The sequence below is a fragment of the Loxodonta africana genome, chromosome 24 (genome assembly GCF_030014295.1).
Source record: "Loxodonta africana isolate mLoxAfr1 chromosome 24, mLoxAfr1.hap2, whole genome shotgun sequence".
Classification (NCBI taxonomy): Eukaryota; Metazoa; Chordata; class Mammalia; order Proboscidea; family Elephantidae; genus Loxodonta; species Loxodonta africana.
This window is the reverse complement of record NC_087365.1, coordinates 56,798,247-56,821,005: the sequence shown is the minus strand read 5'-3', so window position 1 is coordinate 56,821,005 and position 22,759 is coordinate 56,798,247. Positions and strand designations below refer to the sequence as shown.

Sequence of the window (22,759 nt, the reverse complement as noted above, 5' to 3'; positions counted from 1 at the left end):
CTTACCCTCATTTTACACAGGAGGAAACTGAGGCTGGGAGAGGAGAAGTGACCTGCCCAAGGTGACTCAGCTAACATGGGATGGGACAGTCCTGTCTCATGCCAAAGCCAGGCCCACCCAGAACCCCAAAGACAGCAGGGCTCGGGGGAGCACGCAGTGTCCTTGGGGTGGCTGACCCCGTCCCCTCCCACCTGCTGTCCCACCTGCTGTGCCACCCATGTGAGTCTCCTGCAGGTAGGTGACCAACTGTGCCTGGCTACCCAGCACTTGAAAGTCCTGCTTCCCAGGACACCCACCCCCATCCTGGGCAGGCCAGCACAGTTGGTCACTGTACCTGCAGATGGCCTGGCCAGGGGGCTCCAGGTATAGCCCAGGGCTTGGCGAAAGAGGAGGGGACAACCAGGTGCCCTCCCCCACCTAATCCTCCCCACCTGCACACCTGGCCCCATGCCCATCTCTGCCCAGGCTGGGAAGGGACGCTGAGAGGAAAGCAAATAGCAACCTGGGCGCAGCCTGTCCCAGCCTCCTGCCGGCACCAGGGCAACGCCACCTGCCCCTGGGGAGGGACCGCCGAACAAAGGGAGGGCGGGGGCTGCCCAGCCAGGAAGCAGCCTCCAGGATGCAGAGTGCAGGAACAGGCCCAGGAACGGCTGGATGAGGAGGACTCATCCCCCAGATGGAGACAAAAAGCCACAAAGACCTGCCTTCAAATCAGAGGCTCTGTGGCCTGAACAAGTGCCTCCACCATCTGAGCCTCAGTTGCCCCATCTGTAAAACGGAAAAGCCACAATAGCTGGCAGCAGCCAGGAGCTTGCTGGGTGCAAGGCTGTGTTAAGAGCAGTGCCCAGAATAAAGTGTTTTATATAATTTTACAACTACAATGTCAGTCAAAAGAAAAAAAAAGTCTGTGCCTGTTGATACCACTTAGGTACAACTAAACACCTCATGGGATTAGTTTTCTTGGTTCAAAGGTTTAGGGTCATGGCTTCATGGGTCTGTCCAGTCAGTTGGCCTAATGTTGTTTCGGTTTTCCTAAATTTTATTTTTTTTTGCTGTTGTTGAGAATATACACAGCAAAGCATACACTAATTCAGCAGTTTCTACATGTACAATTTAGTGACATTGATTACATTCTTCAAGTTGTGCAACCATTCTCACCCTCCTTTTCTGAGTTGTTCGTCCCCCATTTACGTAAACTCACTGCCTCCTAAGGTTCCTATCTAATCTTTCAAGTTGCTGTTGTCAATCTGATCCCATATAGAGTTCTTTAAAAAGCCCATGCTCATGGCAAGCATTTTTTTACTAGTTAAGCTAAACTATTTCTTGGTTTGAAGACTTCAGGGGATATTGTTGTCTTAAGGTTTAAAGATTATCTCAGGGCAATAGTTTCAGGGGTTCATCCACCCTCCATGGCTCCAGAAAGTCTAGAGTCCATGAGAATTTGAAATTCTGTTTTTCTGCATTGTCCTCCTTTTGATCAGGATTCTTCTATGGAATCTTTGACCTAAATGTTCAGTAATGGTAGCCAGACACCATCCACTTCTTCTGGTCTCATGGCAAAAGAGGCAGCTGTTCATGGAGGCAATTAGCCACACATTCCATTTCTTCCTTCTATTCCTGACTCTCCTTCTTCCCTAATGTTGTTTTTAGAGTGTCTGTTCTACCTCCAAAAGGTCAGCAGTTTGAATCCACCAGGCACTCCTTGGAAACTGTATGGGGCAGTTCTACTCTGTCCTGTAGGGTCACTATAAGTTGGAATTGACTCAATGGCAACAGGTTTGGTTTTGGTTTTTTTAGTTCTATCTCCCAGTTTGGTGGGTAGCGCCTATAGGGGTCTTAAAAGTTTGCAAGTGGCCATTCAAGATACATTTGGTCTCTATTTGCCTGGAGCAACACAGAAAGAAGGAGACCCAGGAAATAGAAAAGGAAATGGACTGCAGGTTTAACTGCCTCTGTGAACTTCTACTTCCATTACCACATGACCAGAAGACCTGGATGGTGCCCAGCTACTATTACTGACCGTTTTGCTCAAGGACCCAATAGATGGATCCTGATCCCAACTGGAGGAAAAGGATGGAACAGGACTTAGAGCACATATAGAAACCCGACTTACTGGAGCCACTGAGACTGGGGAACCTCCAAATTAATACCTGGAAATAATCTTTAAACCCTGAACTGAAACTATTCCATGAAGCCACTGTTAAATTAAACAACAGTTAAGCCCAATGAATAAAGAACGTTGGCCTTGAGCATAGTGCTCTTATAAAGAATTACCCATATGAGCTTAATCAGACAATAGTTAACCTAAAGCACAGATGAGAACTTCAAGGGGCAGAGAGCCTAAATTAATGGTGATGACACAATCTGGGTAGAGATAGTGAGAATGGTGACACAATGTGAAGTATGTCACCAGCGTCATTGAACTGTATGTGTAGAAATTGTGAATGGATGTATGTTTTGTTGTGTATATTGCCACCAAAAATAAAATATTAATGAGAACAAACTAAGAGAGAATGGTGTTCACCATCATTTCCCTGAATGCTTCGCACTGTCAGGAGAAAGGTCTGTCACTCAGCAGGTCTTGCCAACAAGGAGCAAAGCCAGAGAGCACTGGTGGGCCGGTTACTATCATATTTAACCTTCCAACAATGCTGGCATGCAGCTACATACAGAGAGAGACTGTCGTTGCCTTCTAGAGACTTAGCATGCTGGGGAAATTGAGGCACAGACAGCTTCCATGACTCACTCACTATGGCCAGGCGACATGGGCTTTGCAACTAGAAGAGCTGGGTTTGAGTCCTGGCTTTGGCCCTCACTGGCTGTGTGACCCAAAGCAACTGGCTAACCCTCTCTGAGCCTCAGCTCACTCACAATGATGATAACGGTCTTCCGTGGAGAGCTGCCCACCACAGAGAAGATGGCCTACACCAGGGAGCAGCAAACTGCTGCCCTGGGCCAAACCCAGCCCACTACCTGTCTTTGTAAATAAAATTTTATTGGGACATCCATCACCCATTGCCATTGAGTCAATTCTGACTCATAGCAACTCTGTAGGACAGAGTAGAACTGCCCCACAGGGCTTTCAAGGCTGTTACCTTTAAGGAAGCAGACTGCCACATCGTTCTCTCACAGAGCAGCTGGTGGATTCGAACCGCTGACCTTTCAGTTAGCAGCCGATCGCTTAACCACTGCGCCACCAGGGCTCCAGCTTTACATATTCTCTTACATATTGTCTGCGACTGCTCTTAACTAACACACAGAGTTGAGTAGATGTGACAGGCCACATGGCCCCAACCAACACCAGAATCTGCATCTAACAAGATCACCGAGGCTGAGAAGATGGTCTGGTAAATGACGGGTCTGGGCTGGGGGGAGAGGGAAGACACCAAGGTAGGAAGCTCTGGACCAGCTCTGACCTGGCTGCACGGTAGCTTTAAAACACCCCAGGGATTCCCAGTGCCCAGGCCCCACCCCAGGGATTCTAATTTAGTTGGCTGGGGCTGGGAGCCTGTGAAACATCTTTTAAAAGCTCTTCAGGCTGCTCCTGTGAGAACAGGTGAATTTGGCAAATGAGGAAGGAGAAGAAAAGTGAGGAGAGGTTCCGGAAATGGTGAACCAACACCCAGGGAAACCTTCAAATTAAGATGGGAATGGGAAGGATTTGCTTTGGATACGTAGAGATGCCTCCTGGGCTTGACTTGGGAGGGAGGGAGAAGACAGGAGGAGGGAAGAAGGAAGAGGAGGAGAATTCAAAGATCCCAGAGACTCATGAATCAGCCATCCGGGGCCCCTGGGGACCGAGGTGGGGGTGACAGGAGGGACTCCCTGGCTTTGACCATCTCCATCTGATCTAGCATTTGGTTCATATTTTTCTTTAAAATGACTTGTTTTTTGTATGTTTTTGTTTTACTTAAGTTTTTTTAAAAGGCAATTTTCCTTCACCAGTGTAAATGGAATTCCAGTATCACCTGCCACTAATAGAAGGTAACTCAAAATACACATGATGAAACAAACCATGTTATTAAATTCCATTGCCTGCCCACGGCTCTGAGCCTGAAGCTTGCTTGTTCTCTGATAAAAATGGGTATAGGCAAGTGTTGGGCGTAATGAAGACCAGAGCACAGAGCTGCAACAAGAAGGATAGGAAATCCTTGACAAGGAATGGGCCACACGTGTGCCTGTGTAAAGCATCCTGGGACCACGCAGGCCGGCTCCCGTATTTTGGCACATGCTCATCTAGACCAATCCCATTCATTTAGAGATAGGGAAACTGAGACCCCAAGAAAAGGAGTCATGGCTCCTGAGAGTTGTGCACGTCAGCTCTCGCACCCAGCCAGGGACGTGCTATCCAACGCACCACCAGAAGGGTATCTTCCTGTTGTTCTCCTCCCAGGGAGCAGGCGTGCTCAACCTCGCCCCTGTGCCAAGAGCATTGCCAAGTTTCTAACTGCCGGTGCCAGGACCTTCACTATCCCTCCAGCACCTACAACCTAGAGGCCCTGGGAATTCTGCCCAGAAGGAAACACTGGGTTCTCGGACATCAGTTCAACTGCTCGACTCTCGTTAAGGTGGCGAGAAGGGTGTTAACTCAGTTCCTTGGGCAAACACAGACAGTGTGTGCCATCAGGGTCTGTGGGCTGGGCTGGCACCTTTGAGAAGGCCACCAACTGGCAGGTCTCTGGGATCCTCGCTCGCCCACATTCCAGAGCCGCAGGCCAGGGCCTGCCTGCAGGGCAGCGGCTCAGATGTAGCACCAGGCAGAAGGGGGAGTAACACTTTTGTCTTCAGGTCACATCCTGGTTACAGCATGACCCTATGGAGCACACGTCACCTTCTCTTTAATGTCAACTCACCTTTCATACAAAAAAAAAAAAAAAAAAATTTTTTTTTAGTTTTTTTTCACCTTTCATACTACCCCTGGGTGGTGCAAATTGTTAACACACTCAGCTGCTAGCCAAGAGGTTCGAGGTTTGAATCCACCCAAGAACAAAGTCCTGGTGATCTACTTCCAAAAAATCTGCCATTGAAAACCCTATGGAACTACATGCCACAACATGGATTAACCTTGAAAACTTTATGCTGAGAGAAATAAGCCAGTTACAAAAGGATAAATTAAATACCATATGATCACACTTAGATGAAATAAGCAAATACATCCCCCATTCTTCTCCATTGCCGTGGAGTCAAATCCAACTCATAGCAACCGTATAGGACAGAGTAGAGCTGCCCCATAGGGTTTCCAAGTATTGGCTGGTGGGTTTGAACTGCCAACCTTTTGGTTAGCAGCTGTAGCTCTTAATCGCTATGCCACCAGGGGTTCCAGCAAATATATTGAAACCGAAAATGATTAGCGGTTACCAGGGCTGGGAGGTAGGGGTAAAGGGGAATTTTTGCTTAGGGAGCAGTGAGTTCATGTTAATGGTGGTGGGATAATTTGGAAAAGGGTGGCGATATTGGTGGTATAGTTTGAAGAATGCTATCAGTGACACTGAATTGTACATGTGGACATTGTCAAATTGGTGTGTGTTTTGCTGTGTATGTTTTCATCACAACAAAAAAATAAATCCAAAAAGAATATTCTAGAGAGCGCAGTTCTACTCTGACACACGAGGGGTTGCCATGAGTAGAATCGACTCAATGGCAACTGTGCTTTTTTTTTTATATTCGAGAGAAATAGTGTTGGGGGAATTCCCCACACTTCAGGTGGGCCTGCCTGGGTTCATACCTCAGCTCTGCCAATGGCCACCTGAATAACCTGGAAGGGAGAGGCAGGCCTCACGTGCCTCCAGAACCTCATCTGTATAATGGGGGCACTAGTACTAGTTCATACCTCGCAGAGAGGCTGTAAGGTTTAAGACTCAGTACATGTTCAGCATTTAAAACAGTGACAGCACTCCATAAATGTCATCTGGATCCTCCCCCCAACTCCCACTATTTTATGTTTTTATTTTTTGTTATTGTTGTTGAGAATATACACAGAAAAGCATATACCAACTCAACAGTTTCTACATGTACAGCTCAGTGACATTGATTACATTCTTTGAGTTGTTCAACCATCCTGACCCTCCTTTTCTGAGTTGTTCCTCCTCCATTAACATAAAGTCACCGCCCCCTAAGGTTCCTATCTAATTTTTCTAGTTGCTGTTGTCAATTTGATCCCATATAGATAGTTCTTTAAAAAGCATAATATTCAAGGCAGACTTTTTTTACTAGTTAAGCTAATGTTTGATTTTAAGAAGACTTCGGGAGGTATTTCTGGTTTAAGGTTTAAAGGTTATTGAGGGCCACCGATCCCCACTATTTTACATAGTGCCACCATGAACATTTATGTCCTGAGGCTTATTTCCTCGGGTACAGCATTCCCCAAAAGCTGACATGCTAGGCCAGAGGGTATGTACCATTTTATAGAGCTTGTTTCCGATTCAAAATCTGAATCTGCTGACAGCAGAGTTGACGTGTCTTGTTCCCATTATCCCTGCCAGCACTGGGTTTTATCATTTTGTCACGTTTTTCTCTTTGAATCAGTGTATAAAGGGACTTTGCATTTTTTTAATTTACCTGCAAAGCTGTGCACACTTCCATATCTCAGTAATCTGTCTGCATTTTCTTGGGATAAAGGGGCGTATTCACCTCCCTGGGTTGGGTCTCAGCTAGCTTCAGGGCTGGCTCTTACTATCTGGGACAGTCCCTCAGGCGTGTCAACAGGCAGGTCCTCGATGGAGCATCTTCTGAGTAGGAAGGAAAGCCTAGAGAGTGTGAAGCTTGAGAAGTCTATGAGAGCCCCCACCCCTGCCTGCTCTCCGTAAGGAGCATCTTCAGAGCCTGCCAACTGAGGCATGCTTTCCTCAGACATGACAAACTTAGGGGAACTGAGGCTGGGGGTAAGAAAGGCGGGACCAAAGGACCCGGTCACTCTCTTGGAGCAAGAGGTGAGCCTGGGTGAGCACCAGGGCAGGTGACTCAGGGGCACAGAAGTGTAAAGGTGCCACCTGCTCTCAGGAATCCCTGGGTATCAAGAAACATTCCTTCCAAGCCAATGAGGTCAGAATAAACTGCTTCACCAGCTCACGATACCGTGATGCCTCCACCTCTTTGCTCCAGCCACGCTGGGCACAGAACCTCTGGATGTTGCCACTTGCTGTCCCCTCTGTCTTAAGCGCTCCCGCATCTCTCTTCCCATTCAGGCCCTTCCGCACCCTCGGGGTCCAGCTCAGAGAGGTCCCTCTGACCACGTTTCTGGGGTTATCCCACTCTGCTGCTCCCCTCATCCATCACCCTGATTTAGCACCCTCATGGCATTGGCCACACTCTCCAGTCATCCTGTTCCTGTGTTTTATTTATTTGCGTGTTTATTTCTGTCTCTCCCAATGGACCACGAGCTCCGTGAGGGCGGGGGCCTTGTCCTCTGGTTCCCTGAGGAAAAAAACAAAAACCAAACCCTTTGTCGTCGAATCAATTCCAACTCATAGCAACCTCATAGGATAGAGTAGAACTGTCCCGCAGGGTTTCTAAGGCTATAATCTTTACAGAAGCAGACTGACACATCTTTCTCTCACAGAGCAGCTGGTGAGTTCAAACCGCTGACCTTTCAGTTAGTAGCCAAGTGCTTATCCACTGCACCAACAGAGTTCTGTCCCTGTGGAAGGCCCCCAGCAAACACTGGCTCAATGAGTGAACAAAGAAGTGGGAGTGGGCTTCTCTGTGCCCACCCAAATGGCTGTGGAGGAGGGGCAGGTAGAGAAACCTGTTTCCCTGAGGGGCCTGGAGCATCCCTGACTCACCACTTGCCCACAGGCCCTCCGGCCTCAGTGTTCTTGGGAAACAGCTCGGGAACTTCCTTCCCCAGGGCCGGAAGCTGCACAGGCCCAGCCACACCTCAGCCCTCCTGGCTGAGAAGGTGACACCCCGAGAGTCTCCGACAGGGTCTAAATATAGAAGGCAGGTTGTGAGAGGGGCCGGGCTTCTCTGGGGGAGGAAGTGGCCGCCCTGATTAAAACCCCAGGGTTTGCTTCACCCCCGCTTGAGACAGTCCCCACGGGAAAAGGAAACGCAGTGAAATGAATTCAGCCCCGAGGCTTTCGGGCAGGGCCACAGGCGGAACAGGAGGTGGGCAGACCAAGCAGGTGGCCTCTGGTTGTGGGATCAGTCAGATCCGTGTGCCTTGAGCAAGCCCTGGCTTCTCTGGCCTCAGTTTCAAAAGAAAGGGGGTGGATCAGATTCAATTTTCCAACTGGGCATTTTGTGGTGATTCAGAGCAAGGGCTCCTGAGTCAGGAGCTCTCTGAGCCTCAGTTTTTCCACCTGGAGAATGGGTCGACGATAACTGCACCTGTCTCTCCACATCGTAGCGAGGATCCAATCAGGCAGTGCTATTGCTGGGCCCTGCAGTGCACGGCCAGGGCTCGGCATGTGTTCGCTATTGTTGTCAGAACCAACCACGGAAAATGGGGCCCTTGATCAAAAGGGCCATCCTTCTGAGTGCGAGCCCTGTGTGACTGCAGGGGTCCCACATCCATGAAGCCAGCTCTGCTGTCCTTACTGCTGTGATTACTACCAGAGGTGCCCGCAGGTGGCCATAGGGCAATGTGCCCAGCATTCCTTTAACCCTAGGGACTGTCTTAATTGGGAGTGAAGCAAACCTCCACTCCATGCCCCACAATTTGTGGCTCCACCTACGATTCTTTTGAAGACATTGTGTGACAATGCTGAGTCCAGAGAGAGCCGAAAGAGAGCTCTTACTTAGTATGGATCCCACTTCTGCCACCACCACCAGTGGGCCTAATGTGTTGTTCAGCAAAATCACAAAATGGAAGCACTTCAAAAATCCTGGGCCGTACGTACGGGCTATTTAAACAAAGCACATATAGTAATACTGCAGATTGACTAAAACCATAAACATAGAGATAAAAACCCAGGCAGGTTCAGGATTAAAAATAAGTCAAAATCAGGGGACACTCAGCTTCTGTTAAGGGTGGAGGAAAAACAACAAACATAATTACGTCACTAGCCTGTATGTGTGAAGATTATAGAAATGGCAAATGTTTTCTTACCAATATAATTACCACAGTTAAGAAGAAGTAAAAAAAAGAAGAAAAAAATCCCAGGCAGAAAGGGGCAGCGCTCCACTCCCACTGAGTGTGGAGGAGAGAGGGGTTAAGAGGGATTTGGCTGTATCTGTAACATTTTATTTCTAAAAAAAAAAAAAAAGACTAGCAACAAACATGACAAACTCTTAATAATATTTAATTTTGGGTAGTGGAAATGTTTAGTTCTGGGTAATTTTAGTTCTGGGTAGTGATAGTGGGGGTTGATTTTATTATACTCTGAAGTTCTGTATCTTTTTGTTTTAAAAAGTGGGTTTTGCTGGTTAAAAAAAGGGCTTGAAAACTGTTGGATTAAAAAATCCTGTTCTTTCAGTAGCATCCCGTGAGCTGGTGCCAAGAAACACACAGCATTAACTGATCACCTACTGTGTGCCCGGCGGGGGGTGGGTCCCAGGGAAGTAAAATGTGCCCTATCCCTCCTGAAGCCGGGAGCTCAGCAACAGTTGCCACCGAGTCAATTCCAACTCATGGCAGGCCCACGTGTGTCAGAGTAGAACTATGCTCCACAGGGTTTTCAACGGCTAACTTTTCAGAAGCAAATTGCCAGGCCTTTCTTCCTATGTGCCTCTGGGTAGACTCAAACAGCCAACATCTCAGTTAGCAGCCAATCGCATTAACCGTTTGCACTACCCAGGAATTTGACAAGTACCGATCAGAAATTTCGCAGATCGTATCTCGATTTGGATTTGTGTGATGTCCACTCATTTGTTTTGATGAGATTTAATCCCCGTACCATGGACATTGCCCTTTTAAAGTGTACAATCCAGTGGTGTTTAGTACATTCACAACATTGTACGGCCATCACCACAATCTAATTCTAGAACGTTTTCATTACCCCCACTCCCGCCTCCCTTTTTTTTTTTACCTCCATGTTACTTTCTCTCATTTCCTTTCTCTCTCTCTCATCATTCCTGTCTCCATCTCTATTTGTGCCTCCATTTCTGTTTTTCTTTCAGTTTCTGTTTGTCTTTGCCTCTGAGTCAGTCTCTCTCCCCCTGCGCCTCTCTCTGTCAGTCTATCTCTGTCAGTCTCTCTATCTCTGTCTCTCTCCCTCTGGCTCTCTATTTTGCCCAGTGTCTCTTCCCTCTTCCTTTCTAGAGAGGACACAGGCAAAACCCAAGAAAACAAAAGCCGTTCCCAACTGTGCTCAGTGCTCTGAAGAAGACAGGTGGGAGTGAGATACCTGAGGGGCTCCACATTAGGTGAGCCCTCGTGGAAGGCCTCTGAGCAGGTGATGTGGAAGCCGAGACCTACAGGAAGGAAAGCAGCCGACCTGGAAGACCTGCTGGGAGATGTCCAGGGGGCGGGGGGCAGTCAGCAAGAGCAAAGGTCCTGAGGCAGGAAGGGCCCGGGAGGCCACCCAGGGAAAGCCTGAGAAACTAAATGGGGCCTCCTGTGAGACCCCCAAAGGCCTCCCCAGGCCGACTCGCTGGCTCTGAGGTGGCAGCCCCAGCCAGCTCAGAGTGAGCGAGGCTCGTGGACACTGAGTGCCCCCTGAACCTCAGCAACCTGGCCAGCACCTCCACTTGGCCCAGGCTGCTGCTCAGCACCGGAAGCACCCCATCCCTGCCCCGGAAGATGCTGCAGAGGAAAGGCATCACCCAGGCAAAAAGGACAGTTGCCCCAGGATTGATTTATTTCATCACTTCCTCCAGAGACACTGAGCACCTGTGCTGCATGCCAGGCAACAAGCAGGAGACCAGCAGCACAGACAGGCAGGCACAGGGGCTCTCACCGTCTAGAAAGAGAAGCTGCCACCCACTCACCCCGACTGCGCTGGGGAGGGCTTAGGTCAAGGTGGTAACTATTCATGCAGCACGCAACTACTGGGCGACCACTGCATACCCAGAGATGGTCAAGTATTCACAGCAGTTGTCTAGAGTCAGAATGCCTGGGTTCAAGTCCCAGCTCTGCCTCGTAGTAGCTGAGCCTGTTTCCTCCTCTGTGAATGTGCTGCTGTGAGGACTAAAGGAGAGAAGGGCTGTAAATGCCAAACACACATGGGGAGCCGACCACGGCCAGCATAGTTTATTTGCTGTGTAATTGTTGCCTCCCCGGCTGGTGGGGAGAACTGGCGGAGTTGAGAGGACCCCAAGCAGGCTGGGACCAGGGCATCCTTCCCCAGGGGGGATGTTTAGGTGGCTGGGGAGAGGGGGGACAGCATCCACCGCAGCCAGTCCTGGCCTGTGTCCTTAAGTCACTGAGGTAGCTCCAGGCTAGCTGGGCCCGAAGCCCAGGAGCCCAGGGAGTTTCATTTGTTATGCAAATGGATGCCTGTGGCCAAGGGCCAGGACAAACTTCCCCAGCTAGGGCTCTGGGAGCTTTTATTCTGAGCAAGCATGGAGAAAGGGGAGGGAGGGCCTCCCCAGCCAGCCCTGAGGGACCTCTCCTAGTGAGGTAGGGGTGAGTAGCCACCCCAGGGCAGGGGAGCTGCATTCCAGGCAGCTGGCAGAAGGCCTGGGACTGGGTCGGAAAGCACTTGGTCCTGCCATCAGTCAGGCCCGGCCTCATTCTGAAATCCCAACCCCTCAAGCCCCTCAAGCTGCAGCCACACAGGCCTTCCCTCCATCTTTCCCTGGCTCTTGGCTACCTGGCGCTGTTCCCTCTGCCTTGAATGCTTTTCCCTTCCTTAAGGCCAGTTGGCCTTCAGGTCTCAGCTTAAACGGGGCTATGGCAGGCAGATGTGGTCTTACCCAAGGTTAATGGAGCTTTGGCTTCGGTCCCTCATTTCCCAAGGCCCTGAACCTAATCTTACTGTATCTTCTTTTCCTTAGAGACAGTGCTCCAAACTGCGCAAACTTTAAAACCGAAAACCAAACCCATTCCTGTCCATTCCTGTTGATTCCGACTCATAGTGACCCTGTAGGACAGAGTAGAACTGCCCCATAGGGTTTCCAAGGCTGTAATGTTTATATTTGCTATGAGTTGGAATCGACGCAACAGCAATGGGTTTGGTTTTTTAATTTTAATCTTTATAGAAGCAGGCTGCCACATATTTCTCCCAGGGAGCAGCTGGTGGGTTGGAACCAGTGATCTTTCATTTAGCAGCCAAACTTTTAACCATTGCACCACCAGGGCTCCTTGTACAAACTTCAAGGCCCCACAAAACTAGCCCCTCGACACCCCCACCCCAGCCCTGAATACCTGGACAGGTCAGGCCCCAGCTAGTGACTCATTCATTCAACAAATATTTATTGAGCAGCTATTATGTGTGGAAGGAGCCCTGGTGGCACAGTGGTTAAGCACTCAACTGCTAACCAACAGCACAGTGGTTCGAACCCAACAGCTGCTCTTTGGGAGAAAGACCTAGTGATCTGCTTCGTAAAGACTATAGCCTAGGAAACCCTATGGGGCAGTTCTACTCTGTCACATGGAGTCTCTGTGAGTCAGAACAATGGGCTTGGACTTTTTTATTACGTGTGGATCAATCTTCTAGGCACTGGAGATAGAGAGGTGAACAAGACAGATCAAAACGCCTCCCTCATGGGGCAGTGAGGGAGGATCAACTCAAAAAAGGAGGGTGAGGATGGTTACACAACTCAAAGATTGTCATCTATGTCATTGAATTGTACGTGTAGAAACGGTTGAATTGGTGTATATTCTATTATGTATATTCTCAACAACAAAAATTTAAAAAAACATGCCTTCCTCATGGGTTCACATTCTACCAGAGTATCAGCAATAAAAAGACAAATAAGGAATAATAAGTGACATGGTAAGTTTGGAGCCCTGGTGGTGCAGTGGTTAAGCGTTCAGTGGCTAACCAAAAGGTCGGCAGCTCGAATCCACCAGCCACTCCTTGGAAACTCTATGGGGCAGTTCTTCTCTGTCCTACAGGGTCGCTGTAAGTCAGAATCGACTCGATGGAAACGGGTATGGTTTTGGTTAACAGGAGTGTAAGGTGTGAGGTGTGATAAGAACTATGGAGAAAAATAAAGCAGGAGAGGGTGAGAGGGTCCTGGGGAGGGGAAGGGACTGTGGTCAGGAAGCCCTCCTCAAGGTGGGCCCTGCAGGAGGTGAGGGGAGAGCCCCGTGGACACCTGAGTGTTCCAGGTAGAGGGCACAGCCAGTGCAAAGGCCCTAAGGGGGCATATACCTGGCATAGCTGGGCACTGCACGCTGCCATTTATCAGAACCGAAATTCAACAATCAACTGAGTGATGACTTACGTATTTTCTGTCTTCCCCACTAACCTGTTGCCATCAAGCCGATTCCAACTCATAGTGACCCTACAGGACAGAGTAGAACTGCCCCATAGGGTTTCCAAGTAGAGACTGGTGGATTCAAACTGCTGACCTTTTGGGTTAGCAGTTGTAGCTCTTAACCGCTGTGCCGCGACAGCTCTTTAAGACCATGTATTTGGTAGGTTTCCAGTAAGTGGGGAAAGACTGAATGATGAGCAAACACATGGATGAATTCATTTAGAGAGGGACATTGAGGGCTGGTGAAATTGTCACGAAGCCCCAGCCGGAGGCAAGACTGACTGCCGCTGGAATGGAGACCCTCCCTCTCTACCCCACCCACCTCACTCCACCCCAGCACCTGCCTGTCTCTGTTCACACCCACCAAGGTCTTGGTGTTGTGCGTGGGAGGGGAACAAGGATGTGGGGGTGGTGTGGCAGTGAGTCTGGTGGAGTGAGGGGATGGCGTCTGTCCCCACCAGGCTCCATGTGAGGGAGGGTCGGTGGGGGCTTCGGGAGGCTGTAAGCACAGGCGGGTCTGGGTCAGGACCCAGGGGCTGCAGGTTGGGTACAAAGGTGCCCATTCCCACCCCCATGGCACCCGGCCTCCTCTGGCAGCCCTCAGGCCGCAGCCCTGTGAGCACCCTCAGGCAGTGAGGGCTCTGGGCATGGCACCAGTGTCCTGGTGACAGCCAGGAACCCAGGGGTCAGCGGACAGCAGTCAGTGAGAGCAAAGCTGGAGAAGCAGATAGGGGAAGACCCTGTGATGACCTCTGAGGCTGGTTTGGGCACGTGCATTGCTGTTGTTGTTGCTGGGTGCCGCCAAGTCAATTCCGACTAACAGTGACCCCGTGTGACAGAGCAGAACTGCCCCATAGGGTTTTCTTGGCTCTAATCTTCACAGGAGCAGATTGCCAGGTCTTTCTCCCATGGAGCTGCTGGGTGGGTTTCAACCGTCAACCTTTCGGTTAACAGCCGAGTGCTTAACCATTGCACCACCAGGGTTCCTTTGGGCATGTGTGGGTCTCCTTTAAACCAAACCAAATCTGTTGTCATTGAGTCGACTCTGATGCATGGTGACCCCATGTGGGTCAGAGTAGAACTGTGCTCCATGGGGTTTTCAACGGCTGGTTTCTAATGGTTATTTCTGAGGTCTCTAAAGGGAGCCCATAGAAAACCCCTATGAAATAACCATGAAATCATTCCAGGAGGCCCAGGTCCCACTGAATCACTGAAAAATCAAGAAAGCATGTCCTTGGGCTCCACTGTGCCTTCTCAGCAGGGCTGTGCGAGGGCCCAGAAAGAAGAGGCAGTTAAATACCGGCACACTGCAGGTCTTGCAGATGAGCCCTGTCAGGTACACCTGCTCCAGGAGATCCATTTCACAGTTGCCAGAAACAGCAAAAGATGCAACTCAGGCCTCCGTCCCGGGCTGGGTAAATACAGCACGCCCACTCACCCGGCGGCTCATGACGCAGTGCAGCCAAGGACCAGACCGGCAAGCCCTGGTGTACTCGGTGGCGGATCTTCGCCACGCCTCTAAGGGAAAAGGGCCAGGTACCTCACAGGGGGAAAGCACCAAGCCTGGTTTGGGGGAGAATAGACATACACCCCCACAAAGTGAAACACGTCACAACTGGAGGCCTCAGACGCCTTGGAGGGTGCCTTAGCTATCTAGTGCTGCTGTAACAGAAATACTACAAATGGGTGGCTTTAACAAATAGAAATTTATTTTCTTACAGCTTAGGCTAGAAGTCCAAATTCAGGTGCCGGCTCTAGGGGAAACTCTTGTGTCTTCTCAGCTTCTGTTCCTTGGTGATCTTCATGTGGTGTGTATCTTTCCCTTCGTCCCCGCTTCCTTCTCTGTGCCTATTCTGCTGTTTTTATATCTCAGAGGTGATTGGTTTAAAACATACCCTACACGGTTTTGGTCTCATTAACGTAACAAAGAAAGTCCTATTCCAAAACTGGATTACAGCCTTGGGCACCGGCTTTAGGATTTACAACACATATTTTTTGGGGGGAAACAATTCAATCCATAACAGAGGGAGAGAACTGGGTGAGAGACAGAGTTGGGGGAGAGGCTTTCCACTATAAATCCTTGAGACCTATTCAGTAAATAGATCAATAGAAGCTGCTATTACTGTCACATACAAATGCCATCTCTCTTAGTAACGGGAAGGTGACTGCCAACAGCTGGAGGCCAGAGAAGGCAGTTCACTGAGGTGCAAAGTAAGGGGAGCTATGGGCTCACCCCCTCGCAGTAGGACCTGTCTGAGACAGCCCACTCAAGGACAGGTAATGGACAATGGGGCACCAGGTGTAAACCTCAACGAGGTGCCAAACAATATTCTGGGAGGCTGGGCAGGAAGTGAAAGCAGAAGTCGCTCTGCCGATGGCCTCGTAAAATCACAAACACAGCGGTAAGGGGGAAGGGCTCTCACCGGGGGGGGACCGAGGAAGGGTCCAGAGAGAAAGATGCCAGGGGGTGCTTGAGTCAGGCCCTGTGATCCCAACCCCCGAGAAGCTGCTAGTCCAAAGCCACAGATAGCTTCTGTTTTGACATGGATGGGGGGTGTTTGGGGGGCTATTCATCCCCATCCATGCCCCTACTCACTTTCCCAGCTCACCCTCTCCCCTTCACCATGTTCCAGCCCTCTTGGCCTCCCTGCAGCTCCCCAACCCAGCCAAACGTGTCCTGCCCCAGGGCCTTTGCACATGCTGTGGCCGCTCCCTGGAAGGCTCCTCCCTCTGCTGGCTCCCTAGTGATTCTTCCCCAGGGGGGCTGTCATTCACTTGCTCGCTGGCTTGCCTGGACCCCTCTGACCTTTCCCATCACTACACCTGACTTTCTTCTCTGCCTCCTCTCAGCCTGTACCTGAATGATTTCTCTTTGCTTCTGTTACTGGACGTGAGCGCCAGTGAGGGCAGGGGTCATGGTCCCCTTTTCACGGCTGCACCCCAGCGGCTGGCACAGAGGAGAAAGTCATTATAGCGGGAGGAAGGAAAAGAGGGTCTTTGGGGCTCAATGTGCTATCAATTACATGGAAAATACTTAGAGATCTGAGGCTTATCAAAGGGACAGCCAGGGTCCAGCCCGGGCAGGAACTTTTACGGTACAGAGATAGACCTCCCAGCATGATAGAGGTGGATGCCTTTGTGATGGGCTTGGCCGGGGTTAGGCACTGGTGGGACAGAGGCATATCTTCTGTTCTGGGGACTTCAATCCAGAGGGTACAAGCCAGGGGGCACCCCATGGAGCCTAAGCATGGAACCAGCAGAGCCTGACAGATAGGGAGAACTCGAGTCTTTATGACAGTGTTCGAGCTGCTGGATCTAGCCATTCCTGAAGCAGAGATTTTCAGCTGCATGAACCAATCAAGTCCAGCAAGAGGGCAAACCAGTCGGGGTTCTTCCCATTGCAAATGACAGAAAACACAAGTCAAACTCTCGTGGTTGGCAGAATAATGGCCCCAATGCCCAAAGATGTCCATGCCTTAGTCCCTAGAACCTGTGATTACGTTACACAGCAGAAGGGACTTTGCAGATGCGACTAGGTTTACAGGCCTTAAGATAGAGAGATTATCCTAGATTATTCGGGTGAGCCCAGTGTAATCACATGAGCCCTTAAAAGCAGAGAGATGCAGCAGAAGGGAAAACTGCAGAGATTTAAAGCATGAGAGCACTCAACGCGCCATGCCGGAGGGAGCCACATGGAAAGCATGGGAAGGAAGACGGACGGCCTCTAGGAGAAAAGATGGGTCCCAGCCGATGGCCAGCAGGGAATGGGGACCTCAGTCCCACAACCACAAAGAACGATCAGAGCGAGCTTGAAAGTGGATTCATACCCAAAGACTCTGGAAAGGAATGCGGCTCTGCCACACTGATTTTGACCTAACCAGAGGACCCAGCTGAGTCACACTGGCCTGGGCTGTGACCTACAAAACTGTGAGATAATAAAAAGATGTTGATTTAAGCCACTGTTTGTGATAATTTGTTACAGCAGCCATAGGAAACCAATATGCTCGCTGGTCTAATGAAAACAAAAGAACGATGACTGGCTTTCACATACTGGCTTCAGGAATAGCTGGATCCAGCAGCCAGTCATGAGGTCATTGTCATCAAGACTTGATTTCTCTCCTCTCTATGCCCTTCTACCTCCTAAGCTGTTTTTGTGCTTAGGCTCCATGAAGTAATCCAGGCAGCTTCAGGCTCTCACCCACCAGGTTAAGTCCACGTGAAAGGGGACATGCCCCTCTCCCAGCCAGCCCAGCATATGTGGGCTGTGCCACATGCCCATTCCTGAGTCAACCAGCTGAGGCTGGGGGCATGCAATGTTCCCGTTGGCCAAGAGGAGTCATCTTCATTTTACTTGGATCCGTAATCAACACCCATGGAAGCAGCAGACAAGAAATCAAAAGACACATTGCACTGGACAAATCTACTGCAAAAGATCTCATTAAAGTGTTGAAAAGCAAGGATGTCACCTTGAGGACTAAGGTGCACCTAATCCAAGCCATGACGTTTTCAATCGTCTCATATGCGTATGAAAGCTGCACAATGAGTGGAAGACCGAAGAAGAATTGATGCCTTTGAATTATGGTGTTGACGAAGAATATTGAATACACCATGGACTGCCAAGAGAACAAACAAATCTGTCTTGGAAGAAGTACAAGCAGAATGCTCCTTGGAAGCAAAGATGGTGAGACCGCATCTCACATACTTTGGACATGTTGTCAGGAGGGATCAGTCCCTGGAGAAGGACATCATGCTTGGTAAAATAGAGAGTCAGTGAAAAAGAGGAAGGCCCTCAACGAGGTGGATTGACAGAGTGGCTTCAACAATGGGCTCAAGCATACCAACAATTGTGAGCATGGCGCAGGACAGGGCAGTGTTTCGTTCTGTTTTGCATGGGGTCGCCATGAGTCGCAACTGACTCGACGGCACCTAACAACAACAAGTGGAGTTGAGGGTGGACTGGGACCCACCTAATCCCAAGACTGGGAGTGGGGAAGTGGTGGCTCCCCAGGGGGAAAACCTGGGCACAATTACTGGGGTTGGTTAAATGGCTGCAGAAGGCCCCTGGAGGGTGGGCTCCAGTCCGTTCTCACTGAGAGTCTGCCTTGTTTTACTTTCTGGAGGTGAATCCCCTGGCAAAGGAGCCCCCTGAGTGGCCCCTGCAAACGTGATTCAGAAGTTCTAGAACATTCCCAGCCCTGGGAGCCTTTGGCCCCACACAGCCCCATGTACCCACCTCCTGCCCCAGGGCTGCGTTTCCAAACTTGTGCCCCAGCAGCCGGAAGCCTTTTGTTCTTCCAAGAATGCTTTATTGGGACGAAGAGTAAATAAACCGATATTTATACCCTGGCTCCACAGGGCAGCCACTTGGCTCTGAGGCAAATATGGCCAGAACTGAATTCTGCAGCCCTCGAAGGAGGCAGACCTCTGGCTTCCCAAGAGAACGTCGTCCCACTCTCCCACGGCGTCTCTGATCTCCACGGACGACTCCTGGGGGAGGTGCCCAGACAAGGAACTCTCCCTTCTTTTCCCAGGCCTGGACCCAGCGGACTTTTCCCCGTCAGCTCCTGGTCCTGACCCCGTGGCTGGGCGTGCGGTCCCCAGTGCGTTCTCTCATGTAGATGCGCCCCCTCGTCCTCACCCCCAACCCCTCCCCACCCCAACCCCGGTGACTTTGGGCCGCACCACTGCCCCAACCAACGTCTCCTCGGCCTGAGACGTCTTCTCTGTTAAATTGTGCAGAATTCACATGTACAGCCAGTACCACTAGCACCCCGCTGGGTGCCAGGCGGGGTGCAGTGACCACACTGACATGGATGGGCCAGGCACGCCCATGTCTGCCCCGGCCGGGACTTGTTCCTTCCCTGCCCTGGAAGAAATAAGCAGATCTGCTACCTGGGGCCACTCGGATAACAGGGGCCCTCCAAGGCACTCCCGAACATGAGCAGCAGCTGGTGTCAGCAAGTGAGCCATTCGGCCTCCAAGCCCCCTTCAGGGAGGGCTTCTCTCCTCGCCCAGGAACCCCCACTTTCCTGCCTTTCCTCCACTTCTCCTCCCCTCTCCCATGAGGCAGCCACTGGGTCCTCCAGGGTTGAATGGGGGCAAGGTAGGCAGAGAGAGAGGAGAGGTCCCCCAAAGCCCCTGCTGATTTCAAATCATCTGCGGTTTTCCTAAGGAGCCCTGGTGGCACAACCATTAAGCACTTGGCTGCTAACCAAAAGGTCAGCAGTTCAAATCCAGCAGCTGCTCCTCAGGAAAAAAGACCTGGCAATCTGCTCCCATAAAGATTACAGTCTAGTTACCATTACTGAACATTTTGATCAAAGATTCTATAGAAGAATCCTGATCAAAAGGGGGGAAATGTAGAACTGAATTTCAAATTCTCATGAACTTGAGACTTTCTGGAGCCAAAGGCACTGGATAAACCCCTGAAACTATTGCCCTGAGATAATCTTTAAACCTTAAACCAAAAATATCCCCTAAATTCTTCTTAAAAACAAACAATAGTTTATCTTAACTAGTGAAAAAATGTCTGCCCTGAGCACTATGCTCTTTGAAGGATGATCTACATGGGGCCAAACTGACTACAGAAACTCTAAAGATTAGATAGGAAACCTAGGGGTAGTGAGTTTATGGTAATGCGAGAGGAACAATTCAGAAAAGCAGGATGAGAATGGCTGCACAACTCAAAGAATGTCGTCAATCTCATTGGATTGTATGTTTAGAAACTATTGAATTGGTGTATGCTTTTCTGTGTATATCCTCAACAACAACAAAATAAAATGTAAAAAAAGATTACAGCCTAGGAAGCCCTATGGGGCAGTTCTGCTCCTGAGTGTCCCCGTGTGATGTGAGGACATGGCCCAGGCCAGGGGCTGACTCCTGGTTCAGGGCTGTCTCGGCCCCTGTTCATGCTTTAATCCCAACGATTCCAGCCAAATGAAGACCTCAGTGCAAGCCATGAAGAGAAAGAGGCACCCCACCCCTCACCCGCCCACAACGCAAAATGAAAGCCATGTGAACCATAAGTATAGGGAAGGCCCGCAAAATTCTGCTTTTTTCTTCTGGTGATTTCAAATGCTTTTTAAAAATTTTAAATTCTTTCACAGTTTTTTCTCATTTTGGGTAGGGGGGACCCTGCCTTGCTGGTTTCCTAAGACCTGCTTGGTAATCAAGCTGTGCCTGGCAAGCAGCAAGCCAACCACCAGCCGTGAGCACCCACTAATCTACTTTCTATCTCTATAGATGCCTTTATTCTGGGTTTTCACATGAATGGAATCAGACAATATGTGGCCATTTGTGTCTGGCTGCTTTCACTCCACATAATGTTTTCAAAGTTCCTCCATGTTGTAGCATGTATCAGTACTTCATTCCTGTTAATGGCTGAAAATATTCCACTGTAAGGATTTACCATAGTTGGTTTACCCACTCATCCATCAGTAAACATCTGGGTTGTTGCCAAACTTTGGCTATTGTGAATAATGCAGCTATGCACAGTCACGTACAAGTTTTTGTGTGGGCATATGTTTTCAGTTCTCCTGGGTATATACATAGAAGCAGAATTGCCAGGTGGTATGGCAACTACATATAGCCGTCTGAGGAACTGCCAGACTGTTTTCCACAGCGGCCGCACCATTCTACATTCCCACCAGCAGTGTGTGAGAGCTTCAATTCTCCATATCCTCGTCCACACTTGTTATTGTCTGACTTTTTAGTCATAGCCTTCCTAGTGGGTGTGAAGGGGTATCTCATTGTGGTTTTGATTTGCACTGAGTGGTATTCTTTTAAATTGGTTTAAATTACAAATAACAGTCAGCCACATCTTGTGCTCATGGGAAGGTTTGAGAACCCCATAAAGGAAAGGAGAGGGAGCTCCCGTAAAAAGGCTGAGTAGATTAACAAAAAATATTTTCTAAACTGAGCCATCAAAATGCTAAAAAGGAAACAAATTTGAATTCTTCACAAAACTGTAGAGGGCAGAGTCTGTCTTAACTGCTGAAGAAACAAAACAGAAAAACAAAGGAAAAATGGACAGGTGGAAGCACATTTCAAAAAATTAAAAGGAAGTAAGTATGTCGTTGTTGTTAGGTGCCGTCGAGCCAATTTCCACTCATAGCTGCCCCCAAAGGGCTTTCTTGGCTGCAGTCTTTACAAGAGCAGATTGCCAGGTCCTTCTCCTACAGAGCCGCAGGGTGTGTTTGAACTGCCAACGTCTTGGTTTGTGCCACCAGGGCTCCTTGAAATATGCATCCCATAAAAAACTCACTACTGGCATCTCCTGTCTGGAGGGGAGATAGGAGGGTAGGGAGGGTTAGAAACTGGCAAAATTGCCACGAAAGGAGAGACTGGAAGGGCTGACTCATTAGGGGGAGAGCAAGTGGGAGTAAGGAGTAAAATGTGTATTAACTTATATGTGACAGACTGACTTGATTTGTAAACATTCACTTAAAGCTCAATAAAAATTATTATAAAAAAAAAAAGACAACTCACTACTGTCAATTCCAACTCATAGTGGCCCTATAGGACAGAATAGAACTGCCCTACAGGGTTTCCCAGGCTGGAATCTTTACGGGAGCAGACTGCCAGGTCTTTCTCCCGTGGAGTGCTGGTGAGTTCAAACTGTGACCTTTTAGTTAGCACCCAAGTGCTTAACCACTGAAACAAACACAATGGTTCCCAATCCAGACTACCCATTAGGATCACCAGGAGCTCAGGAAGCACCCACACTAGGCCCTTTTGCTGGAGGCTGGGATTCCGTTGAGCCAGGTGGGGCTGGGCAGGGGCGTGGTTAAAGGTTTCCCCAGGTTCTGGGGTGCAGCCAGGCTGAGAAGCACTGATAACAGGGATTGCTCGGGCAAGGCTGCCAGGGCCCTTCTAATGTTGACTGTGATGATCTGTGTGGTTGGGCTGACAGGATTACACAGCAGGCATCTGTTTGGGTTTGGAGCTGGCAAGCAAGTGGTTAGCACTGGGGTTGGCACAGGCTCATCGAGGTCCCAAGATCTCAGCACTGGGGCCGGTGGAGTTGCCGGGGCCCCCCTGCAACCGACTCGCTCAACACAAAGGGCCTACAGGCAGGGGAGGGCACTTTCTCAAGATGGGGCAGTTAACAACAAAGCAAGAATAATAATAATAAAGGACTGGTCTCCCCCAGGAGCCCTGGTGGCCTAGCACTCGGCTGCTAACCAAAAGGTCAGCAGTTCGAACCCACCAACCGCTCCACAGGAGGAAGATGTGGCAGTCTGCAGCTACAAAGATTACAGCCTTGGAAATCCTATAGGGTTGTAAAGAGTCAGAATGGACTCGATGGCACCCAACAACACTGCAAAATAAAAATGTGGGGTCCCTTATTCAAAAAAGGTGCCCCGGTGGTGCAATGGTTAACCACTCGGCTGCTAACCAAAAGGCCGGTGGTTCAAACCCACCAGCCCCTCCGTGGGAGAAAGATGTGCTGATC

General features: G+C 49.7%; 1 protein-coding gene across 1 annotated transcript in view; it reads right to left on the bottom strand.

The window, feature by feature from the left end:
• Positions 1–7,334: 7,334 nt before the first annotated feature.
• The window catches only part of RBM38 (RNA binding motif protein 38), a 43,680-nt gene continuing 28,255 nt past the window's right edge, over positions 7,335–22,759 (bottom strand). The window contains exon 4 of the mRNA XM_064276254.1: positions 7,335–7,413. Coding sequence (XP_064132324.1) covers positions 7,350–7,413 — 64 coding nt within the window. The 3' untranslated portion in view covers positions 7,335–7,349. The remainder of the gene's footprint in view (positions 7,414–22,759) is intronic.